The sequence below is a fragment of the Nymphalis io genome, chromosome 1 (assembly GCF_905147045.1).
Source record: "Nymphalis io chromosome 1, ilAglIoxx1.1, whole genome shotgun sequence".
In the NCBI taxonomy this organism is placed as follows: Eukaryota; Metazoa; Arthropoda; class Insecta; order Lepidoptera; family Nymphalidae; genus Nymphalis; species Nymphalis io.
In genome coordinates, this window is record NC_065888.1 from 7,113,185 (window position 1) to 7,126,714 (window position 13,530).

General features: G+C 34.5%; 1 protein-coding gene across 1 annotated transcript; it reads right to left on the reverse strand.

Moving 5' to 3' along the window:
• Positions 1-306: 306 nt before the first annotated feature.
• On the reverse strand, positions 307-12,143 carry LOC126768876 (probable peroxisomal acyl-coenzyme A oxidase 1). Its single transcript, XM_050487261.1, has 13 exons — positions 11,970-12,143; positions 8,770-8,923; positions 7,104-7,272; positions 5,598-5,721; positions 5,036-5,280; positions 4,643-4,803; positions 4,024-4,186; positions 3,341-3,531; positions 2,875-3,030; positions 2,414-2,519; positions 1,692-1,844; positions 947-1,063; positions 307-581 (listed from the first exon to the last, which is right to left on the reverse strand). Exons 1-13 carry the CDS (start codon positions 12,085-12,087, stop codon positions 438-440), a joined length of 2,001 nt encoding a protein of 666 aa, XP_050343218.1. The 5' UTR covers positions 12,088-12,143; the 3' UTR covers positions 307-437.
• Between the last annotated feature and the right edge of the window lie 1,387 nt (positions 12,144-13,530).

Genomic DNA, 13,530 nt, shown 5'->3' on the forward strand with positions numbered 1-13,530 from the left:
GCAAAATATTTGACTAGATTTTATAGGTACATTAAATATTATTTGAATGAGAGTTATGATAGAGTAAATTCACTAAATCATATGTTATAAAATTAAACATTATAACTCTTAAACTGAAATTATTTTATATAAAAAAAAAAACACAGATTAAAAAAAACTGGCAAGCGTCTCTTTATGGCGGTAAATTTAAATTACGTCATTCACGGATTCATTTGAAACGTCACTAAATTACGATTTAAAAAAGTATTTTATATAATGTTTTTTTTTTACTTTTATTTTTTATTGTTATGTGCTATAAATAAAAAAAAGTATAGTAGAAAATTTTATTGTAAAAAAATATTGTTAAAGTATTTATTTCGAATACCAAAAATCAGAAATATTTCCCATTTCAATAACTTTTTATAACCTATATCGCCTTATTTACATCTATAAATATTTTACAGTTTTCCCTGCATAAAGGGCTTAAGATACTTGTTAAAAGTATAATTCACTGTTTCAGCATTCAGAGGACTCTTGAGGGCTTCTTCCATTAACCTCTCGTACACGCAACCGTCGTATGAACCGAGCGTCGATCTTAATATCTAGAAAATACAAATTTTGGATTGTACGTTCATATCGTTAAATAATTATAGGAAATATCGTGCAACTGCTATTTAATATCAAGTCAAAATTATAATTCGACACAAAAGCATTAAACTTAACTGATTACAAAAGGCTAATGCTTAATTCTGAAAAAAAAACCTTAAATCTGAGGTACCGTAAAAATTTACCTACTGCTATTTTTAATATGATGTCATGTATTTGTATGATTTAAAAAGGATGTGATTATTGGAAATATGTTGTTTCTTTTATACTAAACTTTAAAGTTAATCATTGCAAAATGAGCTATGATCTAAATTTTAAACTTTACGAAGTTTTTATCTTTGATTACGAAGTTAAAACTTACTTCATCCCTCATATCAAACGCATCGACCAATCCAACGGCATTTGGTCGCAACTTCGTAAGTGTGTCCTCATACCAAGCTTTCAAGCCTTCAACGTCTTCTGATGTTATTGATGTATACTGTAAGATATTTTTTAAATAAAATGTCAAAACCTTTGTCAGTACACTCATTAGTTACCTAGTACACCATCAGCTGTCATCCACCAATGTTCGCGACCGTTCAGATTAAACGTAATTAACATTAATTAGCGTTTTAGAAACTGGAGAAAATGGAAATTTAACAAATTAAGCAATGTAATAATAATAAAAATGATGTAAATGAAAGCCGAGATGGCCTAGTGGTTAGAACGCGTGAATCTAAACCGATGGTCGTGAGTTCAAACCCGGGCAAGCATAACTGAATTTTCATGTGCTAAATTGTGATTATAATTCATCTCGTGCTTGACGATGAAGGAAAACATCGTGAGGAAACCTGCATGTGTCTTTCATTGAAATTTCATTGAAATTCTGCCACATGTGTATTCTACCAACCAGCACTGGAGCAGCGTGGTGGAATAAGCTCCAAACCTTCTCCTCAAAAGTGAGAAGAGGCCTTAACCCAGCAGTGGGAGATTAACAGACTGTTACTGTTACTTTAAATGTAAGTTACATCATTTTTAGTAGGTACATCTAAACATTATAATACAAAAAATCCTACGCGCATGGTGCGAACGCTAATCAATGATTTTTTGTTTTGTATTAAAATTACCTGCATCAAATCGCTTAGTTTCTCCAAAGCCCAATAAACACAATATAATTCCATTAATTGGTTCAGAACTACCCTCAACTCCGCAGAAACCTTTTTAGTACATGTTTGCATTTCATCGTAAAATGACATCAATATTATTACTCGACAATGCGCCTGAAATAAAAATATATATTTTTTAGTTAATACCACGTGACAGGTGGAGTGAATGACAGGGATCAGACAAAAAGACAGAGAAGTTGAAGGTTAACAGTTTTCCCTTAAGATTCTTAAGAGTATGTTCGTAAAACAAAATATATGCCTATTAACAATTGCTTCAAACGAAAGTAAAACTGCGAATAAGAAAATTCTTAATATTGTATTTTCTTATTTTTTTACCACTATAGTAAATGTCGAACAAATACAATTTTTTCCGTCTTCATTCACTACATTTCTCCAGTCAATACACCATTTATTTAAAAAATATTTGGTCCATTGAAACAAAAGACAAAGAAAATAAATTACTACGTTTGTACTAATTATATTTATAATCGTACAAAATCTAATTAAAAGAAATATTCTTCGAAATTATTTATGAACAACAATTGCTACAAGAAATACATTACATACTCATCGGTGATAGAATTATCTTGAAAAGTAAGAATGCGTATTTGCTATCTATAAAAGAGACGAGTGGATGAAATGTGAAATATTGGCGGCGTTAGGCGCCAAATTCAAATAATTACCTCAGCCGAAGAAGTTAACTGAATTGAACACATATTCCAAGCATCCTCAAACGACGAGCCCGATGATATTCTTCTTTGTATATTTTCCACGCAAGAGGATATTTTTCTGAAGTTAACAAGTTATCAATATAAAGATGGATTCTTCATTCTTGACGTAATTAAAATTAAAAATTTAAAATTAAAAGTGTGATGTGGCTTAAGAAGATTTAGCTTATAAATATGGTTCAGGGGGTGAATAGTTAAACAATGATATGCGTTTGTCTTTCAATGTCAATCAATGATGTCAGAAAGAGAAATCTGCTCTTGACTAAACAACAAATAAACGTAAATAATGTAGGCTGTAGATGTATTACGACTAAGACATATTCGTTATTTTGCATTTATTACTATTTATTTCAAATAAAGTAATTTTTTTTTAATCAAATTATTTTTGCATTATATATATAACAAGAGAAATTCACCTTACAGAAATAATTTGGAACGCCCGGACAATGTTTTCAACACTATTGACCCACTTTTCAGAAAAACTTTTACTGCCAATGGTTTTTAAATATTCCACTGTGGGCGTTAATTTACTTTCACCACTGGCCACTTGTTGCCAAGTTTTTGCTAAAAATCTGAAATCACATCTAAATTAGAAGTTTGGTATAAGACAAGATATTTGAATATTGAATTAGTCCTTGGATATTAGATTTAAAAGTTTTATTTTTAAATAAAACAAGTAGGAAAAATGTCCTAACATTCAGTTTGCAAAAACATTGCATTGCATGAAAAAATAAATCAAATACTTTATATAAATAATTGATACGTGGTAAGAATACGGCTTGTCTTTTGGAGATTGTTCAAAGTTTATTTTTGAAAAAAAATATGGTACAGAAGATATAAGTGACTGAAAGACTGAAAGTACTAGGGATACAGGTGACACACCTAGCGGTCTGTAACAACAGCACGGTGTTCTCGCCCTCGTAGATGCAGGCGGCGGTGACCAGCCCATAGGTGAGCGGTAGATTGGACGACACCATGTACCCATGACCGCCGCACGCGAGCCGACAGCGCTCCACGAACGAAGCCGTGTCCGATGTGCTCACAGCTTTTAAACAACACGCTAAAGCGTGTAGCTGCAATGAAGACACTATACAATATTCCACTGGCAGAAGGAATAAAGATAAATTAACAACTTTGATCTTCAATTGACATGACGAGATCAACATATTTTCAGATTTAAAAAAAGAGTGTTTTGAAATTAGCCGCCCAGCGTGTTATTTAGCCATACCTCATCATGGTGCTATTCATATGATATTTTTAACTTTTACTTTGTGATTTATTTATTAATGTTTTAACGAGTGTGAACTATTTAGATAATTCTTTGTTTTGTTTTGTGTTCGTGGTGTCAGTTTTAAGGTGTTATTAAACTTTTAATTGACATTAATTATTCGAATCCAATTGAAAGAATATTGATTGAATAATCGTACGGCACATTATATTTTGTAGAACATGCTTAATAATAATATTTTAAGAATCATATTGTTTCTAGGGACGACAGACCTTCAATAAAAAAAATTTTATTTACTTTTATTTTGAACTTACTAAGAATATATAACTAATCTCACCTCGGGCAACCTATCCAAGTTGCCGTCAAGGAGCTCTGTGTTGATTGTGTTGAAGGTATCCCATAATTTGTTAGCAGATATCCGCAATGCGTGACTAGCAGCTATTGCAATGAATAGCTTGTTTTGTTGCGTCAAGTAATCGAGAATCTGGCTTTCTGGTTCACTATAGGTATTCAGTATTTATTATTGCAACAAATCTATAAAAATCTGCTTTAAAAAGGTTCAACGCAGTATTACAATATATTGTTTTATTAGCAAATGTTATTCTGTTTAATAAGAACTTCTAAAATTATTTTATATCAATACCTTTACAACAAACAGTATTATCCATGCTTTTATTCTGAGAATACTTTCTCGGAATAAAATTACAAAAACAAAACACTTCTTAGAGACTACTAGTATTTTATATTGTAATTGCCAAAGTAACTTTGGTTGACTGTCTGTTACTTTTTCACGGCTAAGTTACTGAACCGATTTTCATGAAATTTGGTGTGTGGCAAGCTTGAGCACAAAAGAAGCACATATTTTACATTTTTATATCTAACACTTGCCTGGAGGGCAGGCAATAAATATTTTAGGCACTTTAATTTTTACGGAATAAAATTAAAATAACTCGTACCCAGATTTCCTTTGCGATTGTCTGCGAACGGCGGAATATCGAACCGCTATAATAACAGCTTTATTTAAATAATTAACCATGTCAAAAACGATCACCACCCTCACAAATACCATTGCGCCATAATTTAATTTGCTGTTACGAGATTTTACGTAAGTGCCATCCTGAAATATTTTTTAACTTTATAACATAGTTTTCATTGTTTGAAGTCGTCGGTTTATAAATAGTATGGTCAATAATTTTACTGTTAATCCTTCACTGTGAATAATTGCCATTCATGATAACAAACAATGACATATATAATGAATAATTATTACTTTCGTAATATTTTAGTTTGTCATTTAATGAGTCTAAATGACCAAGCAACAATTGACCACAAACAAACTTCGTTATTACCTCCAAAACTTGTGCATGTTTCATTAACATTTGATTCCTTGGTATCCTAAAGTTGTCAAATCCTAAAAAACCATTGTTCACCGAATTTAGTGCAAACTTGACTCCAATATCCCCCACTTTTATTCCAGGCAGAGGGACATGAGTTTCTTCGTCTCTCACTTGAACAACGAATGAATGGACACCGTAACATTTTCCGTTAGTATACAACTGCGCTACCACAATACTGTAGTTGGCTGCCTGGCCCACTTAAACAATAAAATTATTTGAAGACAATAACGACAACGACGCTATGAAGTCATTTTAATAATAATAATATTTAATAAAAATACCCGAAAAAGATATATAATTAAATATAATTTTTCTTGTAATATTAGACTTGTGTAAGAATTTTATATACATATATATTACCGACCAAACCCGATTTCGGGCCCAACTACGAGTAGTTTGTCCTAGGCCGACCTGAGTTATTTAATGATTATAATTAAAAGGTCCAGCGCCTAACATAAATAGGTACGCAATTATTAAAATTTTTAACATAATATAATAGTCGTTATTTCCTCACATCCGCCGGGCCACCACTTGTAGGAGGTGAGCGTGGGACTGTGGAGAACAAACTCCTTGGTACTAGGATCATATGTCGCAGTAGTCTCCAATCCACGAATAAATGTACCGTGGCCTAATTCAGTCTGTAACCAAAACAAAAATATTATCAAAGTTATAAAGTGTCTTGTATCCATAATTAAAATCTCTGCATAGATTTTAATTAAAAGCCCAGATGGCCCAGTTGTTAGAAGACGTAAATCTTAACCGATGATTCCCAGTTCTAGCTCGGGCGAGCAACACTGAATTTTCATGTGCTTAATTTGTGTTTATAATTCATCTCGTAGTCGGTGCTGATGGAAAATATCGTTAGGAGACTCGCTTGTAGCGGATGAAAATCTGCCACGTGTATCCACAAACCCGCATCGGAACAGCGTGGTGAAGTAAGATCCAAACATTCTACTCAAGAAAGTAGGCTTTATCCCAGCAGTAAAACATTTACAGACGTTACTTTAATTTGAATGATTTCTACTTTTATTTAATTATGCATTATATACATTATGCGTGACAGGCAAAAAAGTCTGATAGTCGCACAACTCCTATTGTTCGTTAATAAATATCAGATGAGCGATGGAAAATAGCAAAAACATTATTCTTATTTACTACGTATAATAATTAAAGACTCTTTGTGCAGTTCTATTCTCGTGCATATAATGAATATAATGAATTTTATTTATCGTAATAAAAATCCTACTGTTATCTGTCTTCTTTGCGTTGATGGTTCCAATTTAACGTCGAGATTTGTGCAAAGAAGAAAAAACATTTTTTATGGTTAGATTGTCAAGTTCGGTTGAAAGTCAGTAAAATAGCCGATAGCCATGAAGCGACTTTAACAAACAAACAACGCTTTTGTAATTTAGATGTACAATATAATTATGTATGTACTTACGGCCTTACTTCTAAACGTTATTTAGCGGGTGATAATATTCTATTAATCTCAAATCAGATGGAAAGAACATTATTATCTTCATTATAACAGTAACAGTAACAGCCTGTAAATGTCCCACTGCTGGGCTAAGGCCTCCTCTCCCTTTTTGAGGAGAAGGTTTGGAGCTTAATCCACCACGCTGCTCCAATGCGGGTTGGTGGAATACACATGTGGCAGAATTTCGATGAAATTAGACACATGCAGGTTTCCTCACGATGTTTTCCTTCACCGAAAAGCACGAGATGAATTATAACAGAAATTAAGCACATGAAAATTCAGAGGTGCTTGCCCGGGTTTGAACTCACGTTCATCGGTTAAGATTCACGCGTTCTTACCACTGGGCCATCTCGACTTTTTTTTTTTTTCATTATATATTATTTCTATTATAAAGACAAAGAGAGTGAAATCTATGATTAACGAAACAGCCGCTAAGTGACGGTTATAAGTAATTCCGTTAGACACAATCCTATAGTTTTATTATGTGCGTAGAAGCTTTCATCTGTACCAAGATTATGTAACAGTTATTTAAATACTACATACTTGAGCATAACTACCAATTATGTTACAATTCCATGCTCTTTTGAGCCACTGGGCTTGCTGCTCTTCATTCGCCTGATTGATGATCGCCGGCATGAACATAATGTAGTGAAGCGCAAGTGGTGATCCATCTCGTAATGTTGTTGATCGAAGGATATTTGATATGACATCCCTACAAAATTACTGATAAATATTATTAACTTTTAAATTTTAGGAGGAATAATTCTCTCTAATTCCTGCTTCCCCCTTCCTTCTAAGTCCATGCGAGCTGGTTGTCGATGTCACCGCCTAACTGTGACATCAATTCCATCGCGCACAAAGAAATTTGGCAACTCCTTTCTTTGTCGCACTTCCAAAAAATGGAATTCCTTACCAGCTCACGTGTTCCCCTCCTCTTACAACCCGGGTTCCTTCAAACGAGGCGTGAAGAGGCATCTTGCGGGCCGGCAAGGCGGGGACGGCTAGTACAGAAAATTTTTCCCGACTGTACTGGCCGTCGTCGCGTTTGGACTCTACTACCACTTACCATCAGGTGGAGTAGAGTCACTTGCCATCACGGCGCTCATAAAAAAAAATTATATTACGTCTGCCTCGTTGGCTTAATGTGAGGCCGCAGACAGAGTCTTGGGTTCAATTCGAAGGTCGGGCCAATAAATCGGTTATTGGGTTTTTCTGTCAGAAAATTTTCAGTAGCAGCCCGAAGTCTGGAAGTTGGAAGAGTATACACTCCCATGCCATGGAAATCACATAAAGCCGTTGTCCTGCGCCTGAACTCTTTCCGGACATGTCGCATTGCCGTCCCATCGGATTATGAGAGCTAGGGATATGAGAGTGCACCTGTGTTTACGCACACACACTTGTGCACTATAATATCTCCTGCGCAGTTGGCTAATCTCTCTTGAGATGAGACTGCCGTGGCCGAAAGCTGTCTGGACATTATATTTATAGTAAGTAACCCAGCGTCGTATTATGATTATCGTTGCACGCACAAAAAAGCACATGATGTCACATTACATCACATAGCACATCCTGATAGTTACAAAATGAGAAATTGCAAAATATTCATTTCAAACTAACATAACATTTTTATATCTATATCAGTGTCTTTCCTGGAAAAACTGATTTTTTTACAAAAAAAAAAACAAAAGTTATAAATAAAATTAATTACCGAGCCGAGTGAAGCTCGCCCAGGTTTTATTATTTAAATATCAAGAAATACATTGGTGCAACTATATCGACATATTCTTTTGTAGTTTTTTTTGGTACATCACTGATATTATACATGTAAAAGAAGGATGCTTCATAATATTTGTAGCCAGACAAAAAACAATTTAAATCTACGTTAACCTGTTCAGGTACTTGGCACGGACGACGTGAAATATAACTTACTCATCGAGGAAAACATTTTACAGCAATTACCTTCTAAATCTCAAATCACTCTCACTCTAAAGCTCTAAGCAATATCAAGTCAATTCATTGCTCTGTTGTTTTGTCATAAAACAAACGCACTTCCTTATTTATCATATTTTTAATGCTATATTTTCCGCATCTTATCGCTGTTTTAACCTGCGTCAAAGGTTTTTTAAGCCTTCGACACAGAACCGCGTTTGCTAAAAATTAATATATTTGGTACGAGCGGGTATCTCTATCAGCTAGAAAGTAGTTTTACCTATAGTTATTGATAGTTGTTTTACCCTCCTTCTGCAAACGACGCACCAACGAGAATATTGTGACAGATTGCTTTATAGCATTTTCATATTTCTCTTTATGGCTTAAGTATTCATCTGGTACACCATCGAATGTTTTACTCAGCATAATTTCCTCTGAAAAACAAACCGTAAGAAATATACATAGTGTCTTATTACTATAATTATGGAATCATTGCATACTTTCTTAATTATATAATATTTTTTGTCGAGTAAATACAGAAAATATTAAAAGTTTATAAGTTCAATATTTTTTACATATAATAATTAAATACAATATAATAATTAAATACAATTACATATAATAATAAAATAATAAAACTGTTTACTACTAAGCTAAACTTCAATTGTTCCATATTTACGAAATCATTTAAGTTTCTAACGTAATGATAATAAATGAAATTACTAATATGCCTATATTTGAAAACATAATATTTACGGAAACAATACACAATATTCATTATTTGTAACCTCAATAAACTTTGCTCGACACTGCAACGTATTGTATTTACATGTTATACATAAATTACGTGGGTCTTTTTTTTCTCGCAGTGGAAACCTTCAGAAAGGTACCCGGGTCCCATGGGGGTGGAACCGGGTTATGTGGGATTCTTACCCACTAAAAGCACTGCGATGTCCGTCCTCAGCCCGGATCGGAGAGGCTGCGGGATCGTGTTGATATAACGCATCCGCGGCCTCTCCCGAGCTGTGCTCCACTCCTGGCTCGACGGAGCTCTCCTCAGGGGACGAAGGTAATCTTGCCCCACTCGCACTCCTTGCTAGTGCGTACGACAGCGTAAGGCCATCCCGGCTGCTATCCTCCTCAGGGCCGTCTGAAATAGGACACGCGAGGCTCCCACCTCATGAATCCACGGCCCAAAGGTTACGCCCTATCTTTTAAGCTCCGGGCGTCTGGGCTGTGGGAGGGCCGAGACGACGCCGTCGTCGTCTCCGTCAAGCAGGTTAGACCCTTTTCCGTTCCCGCTCGTCGTCAGGAGACGGCGGTCTCCTTCTGGACCTTAACGGTCTCACAGAAGGAGGCTACGGCCCTCCACGCCGATTCCCCGCGAAGCATCGCCGACACGATTGCTCGCAGGGACAGGTCTTGTCCGACTTCACGGACCAGGATCTCACTCTCCGCACTTCACGCGGAACACGCCTCCAACGTATGCTGAGCGGTGCCCCGGTCCGCGCCACAGTAGTCACATCGCCGTCAATTCGTCTGAACGTCCGATCTTACACAGATATTCTCCAAAACAACCGTGACTGGTCACACGAACTGGGAACACGCGGTAAGTCTAAATGAAAAATGCTAGGTCAAAACATTTTCAAATAATATAAACTACAATTATGTATCCAGTTTTAGATATTTGCAATATCAAGATGAATGATTGCCATAATAAAGTTCTTTTCTTCTTAATCTTTAAGAACGTACTAATCCAAATGATTATATATATACTACCTGCCCGCCCTGACTTCGTACGGTTAAAATAAGGATGCCGTGCATTTTTAATCAATAAGGTATAAAATTTCGCCAATAGATCTATTCGCCCACACAGTATAGTACTAAGAACATATAATAATATATATGCATAAAGCACACGCCCTGCGTATTTTTCATGGGTTTATTTACTATTGTATTCTTAGGTTCTGTCTACGGATTCTATGCGTGAGTGGTAGCTCATCGTACTTTCGTCTCACATTATGAGATAGGCCTCTTGAAAAACGTGGCCCGTTATTTAATTTTTTTATAATAAGTAATTGGTCACCACCACCATATTCATTTGCACATTAAAAATATTAACCTATCCCTTACATCGCCAATGCGCCACCAATCTTGGGAACTAAATTGTCCCTTGTGCCTGTGGTTACACTTCGCCCTTCAAACCGGACAATACTAAATATTGCTCTTTGTTGGTCTGGTTTGTTGGTGATTATGTGATAAACACGGTACATACGAATGGAACATACGAAATCTTTGCACAGGCTAATTCCCCACCGCAACGTTGGCCACCACCGTAGTATTTTTTCTTGCGTGAAAGTTTTAATTTTGCCGTAACTCTTAAGATATTCATTTAGATTAAGTATATAGTTTAATGTTCAAAGTTCGAACGAGCACAACAAAAAATGACTTTTATAGAAAAAATGATACCTTGGTTACATTATTGTAATTTTGGTAGGGATCTCTATTTTTTTAAATAAAATATAGTCCATGTTACTCGCTGATAATGTAGCTTTATGTAGGTGAAAGATTTTTTTAAATAGGTTTCGTAGGATTTTGTTTATTTACTACAAACCAACATACAAAAAACCACATATAACCTCATTTTAATATTAATATAGACGTTCAACTTTAACAACTTTTAATTAAAAATAATCAAAATAAACTTATTCAAGTTAACAAACACGTGCACTTTTGATCATGTTTGGATGGTCATTCTAATCGTAAGACAAAATAAGATTAATTTAAATATAAGGCTAGAGTTTAAATTCAATCGAGAAGAATCTCTATCAGCACAAAGCTAGTGTTATTTTGTGATTAATATATTTTAAAGGCATAGGTACATCTCTTATTTTGTAGAGTTGGTAAAAGCTCCAAAAATGTTTACCGGCCACTATCGCCTCGCGTATTTTATTTAACGAGAAATCATCTACAAACTTAAGGCTGCATAATATAAAATAAAACAAAAAACAAATAGTAATTGCAATGAAACAAAAGATTTGTTTAGAACCGGTTTTTAAATACTAGTTGTTATTTATATTTAAATATACATATTTGTAGTACATGGATAATAACTATAAAATCTATTTATATACGATTTATTGAAATAAAGGCAAGTAATCTAATGTAAAAAATAAATTTTTATTTTTAAAAATACTGTTCATCTTCCTCACACACTCAACGTGGAAACTATTTTACGAACGATAATGATTTATATTCTGGGTCAATAAACACTACAAATTCGAAAACAAACTTGTCGCGTCCGCGATATCTCCATTCGTATTAAAATGTAAACAATTTACTTGTCAAATAATCATAAAAATGGAATGGAAATCTGGAATCATGGAAAATATGATGTAAGTACTTAATAATTACTTACATCATATTTTCTTAGTTAATTAAGCTACAGTTACTTAATAATATCCTGTAACTTTGACATACCTTTTTCTTTTCTATCCCTAGTTTTCTCCGGTCCTCCATCAATAAGCGTTGTCAATTCGCCTATATCGAAAGTGCATTGTCCTCGCTCGTTTAAAAGATCCTGGTTTATTTTTCTCATTACTTATAAAAATATTAAGCAACGCTGTCAGCACAATTTAAATAAAGTCTAATCGCTGTGAGATGTCGCTGGTAACTGGACAAGACAACTTTAACAAGTTAAAGTAGCATAGTGGAGGGAGAGTGGTTTTAAATTTTATTTATAATTATATACTCTGTCTCTATCACATTTAGTTTGGTGTACTGGTAACCACAAAATAATGAATAGCGTTATAAACTTGTAATTATTGCTTACTCTCGGTTCTTGTAACGTAATATAATATAGTTAGGAGATTCCTACAAAGGCTTCAAAGGCTGCAGCTAAATTATGACAACATTAACATATTTCGGCCTTTTTATCCACTTTAATTAGAATTTCGATTATGATGCGGGTAAAGTCATGGGATAAGCACTCAAAAATGTGTCCTATATTGAATACAATAAAGTTTATTGGTCAGATTATCAATAATTATGAAATCTTATCAAAATAAATAAACTTATCGTCTCAAGTGTTTAAAACAAAAGACTTTTCAATTTTACTACATATAATTTGGGCGAATGATTAAAGAGATAATACGACATAGGTATGGAACCGCGACCGTGTAGTAATCTATTGAGTGATATTTCTATTAGACGGTTTTTTTCATATACAACACGTCAATCTATTTATAAATAAATTGCTTACCACCCAACGAAGTGGGCACGGCTAGTTTATCGATATTTTCTTTATTGTTAAGGATTATAATTTATAGTATTATAAACAATTGGTGAAAACTTTATGTGTATTATATAAATTATAATCGACTGACCCAAATACATTCATTGAACACATATTTGTTTCTTGTTCATATAAATTTAAGTTGTATATTTTAAATATGTTAAAGAAAATACTAGCAGTCATTAATAATTTCAAATATTTCTAATTTTCCATAGCGCACTAAGGGATCAGATAGAACATGTGACTATGACGACCTTAAAACTTTAATTAACTCAGATCTATACTAATACTATTAGAAATGCGATACCCTGTCTCTCTGTTACGCTTTCACGGTTAACACGTTAACAGTTCGGTGTACGGTATGTGGTACACAGGGCTGCGGTTTTGCCGAGTTCGTGTACCCTATGAGGTACATGAACCCTTTTTTTAACGCTGGAAAATCACATTACGCGTTTCCCCCACGGGAACTGTGGGGGTATGTAGTACCCGTCGGTGTCCAAGGCACCGAGTGCACCTCGGGCATCGGAATACCCACTTAAAAACCAGCGGTACCCTTTCCGTCTTAACGAGGAGCGCCACGTTATCGCTTTGCACTTGCTATCGTGAAGGCACACGAGCCCTGTGTGGGCCCACGGACCACGGACTTGTCAAAATAGTTCGTGTTTCTTTGTGGTCTTGTAGATGTAATAAATAGAAAAAGTCAAAGACGTGATATTTTTTTTAAATTGTTGCTATTACCGCAAAAAA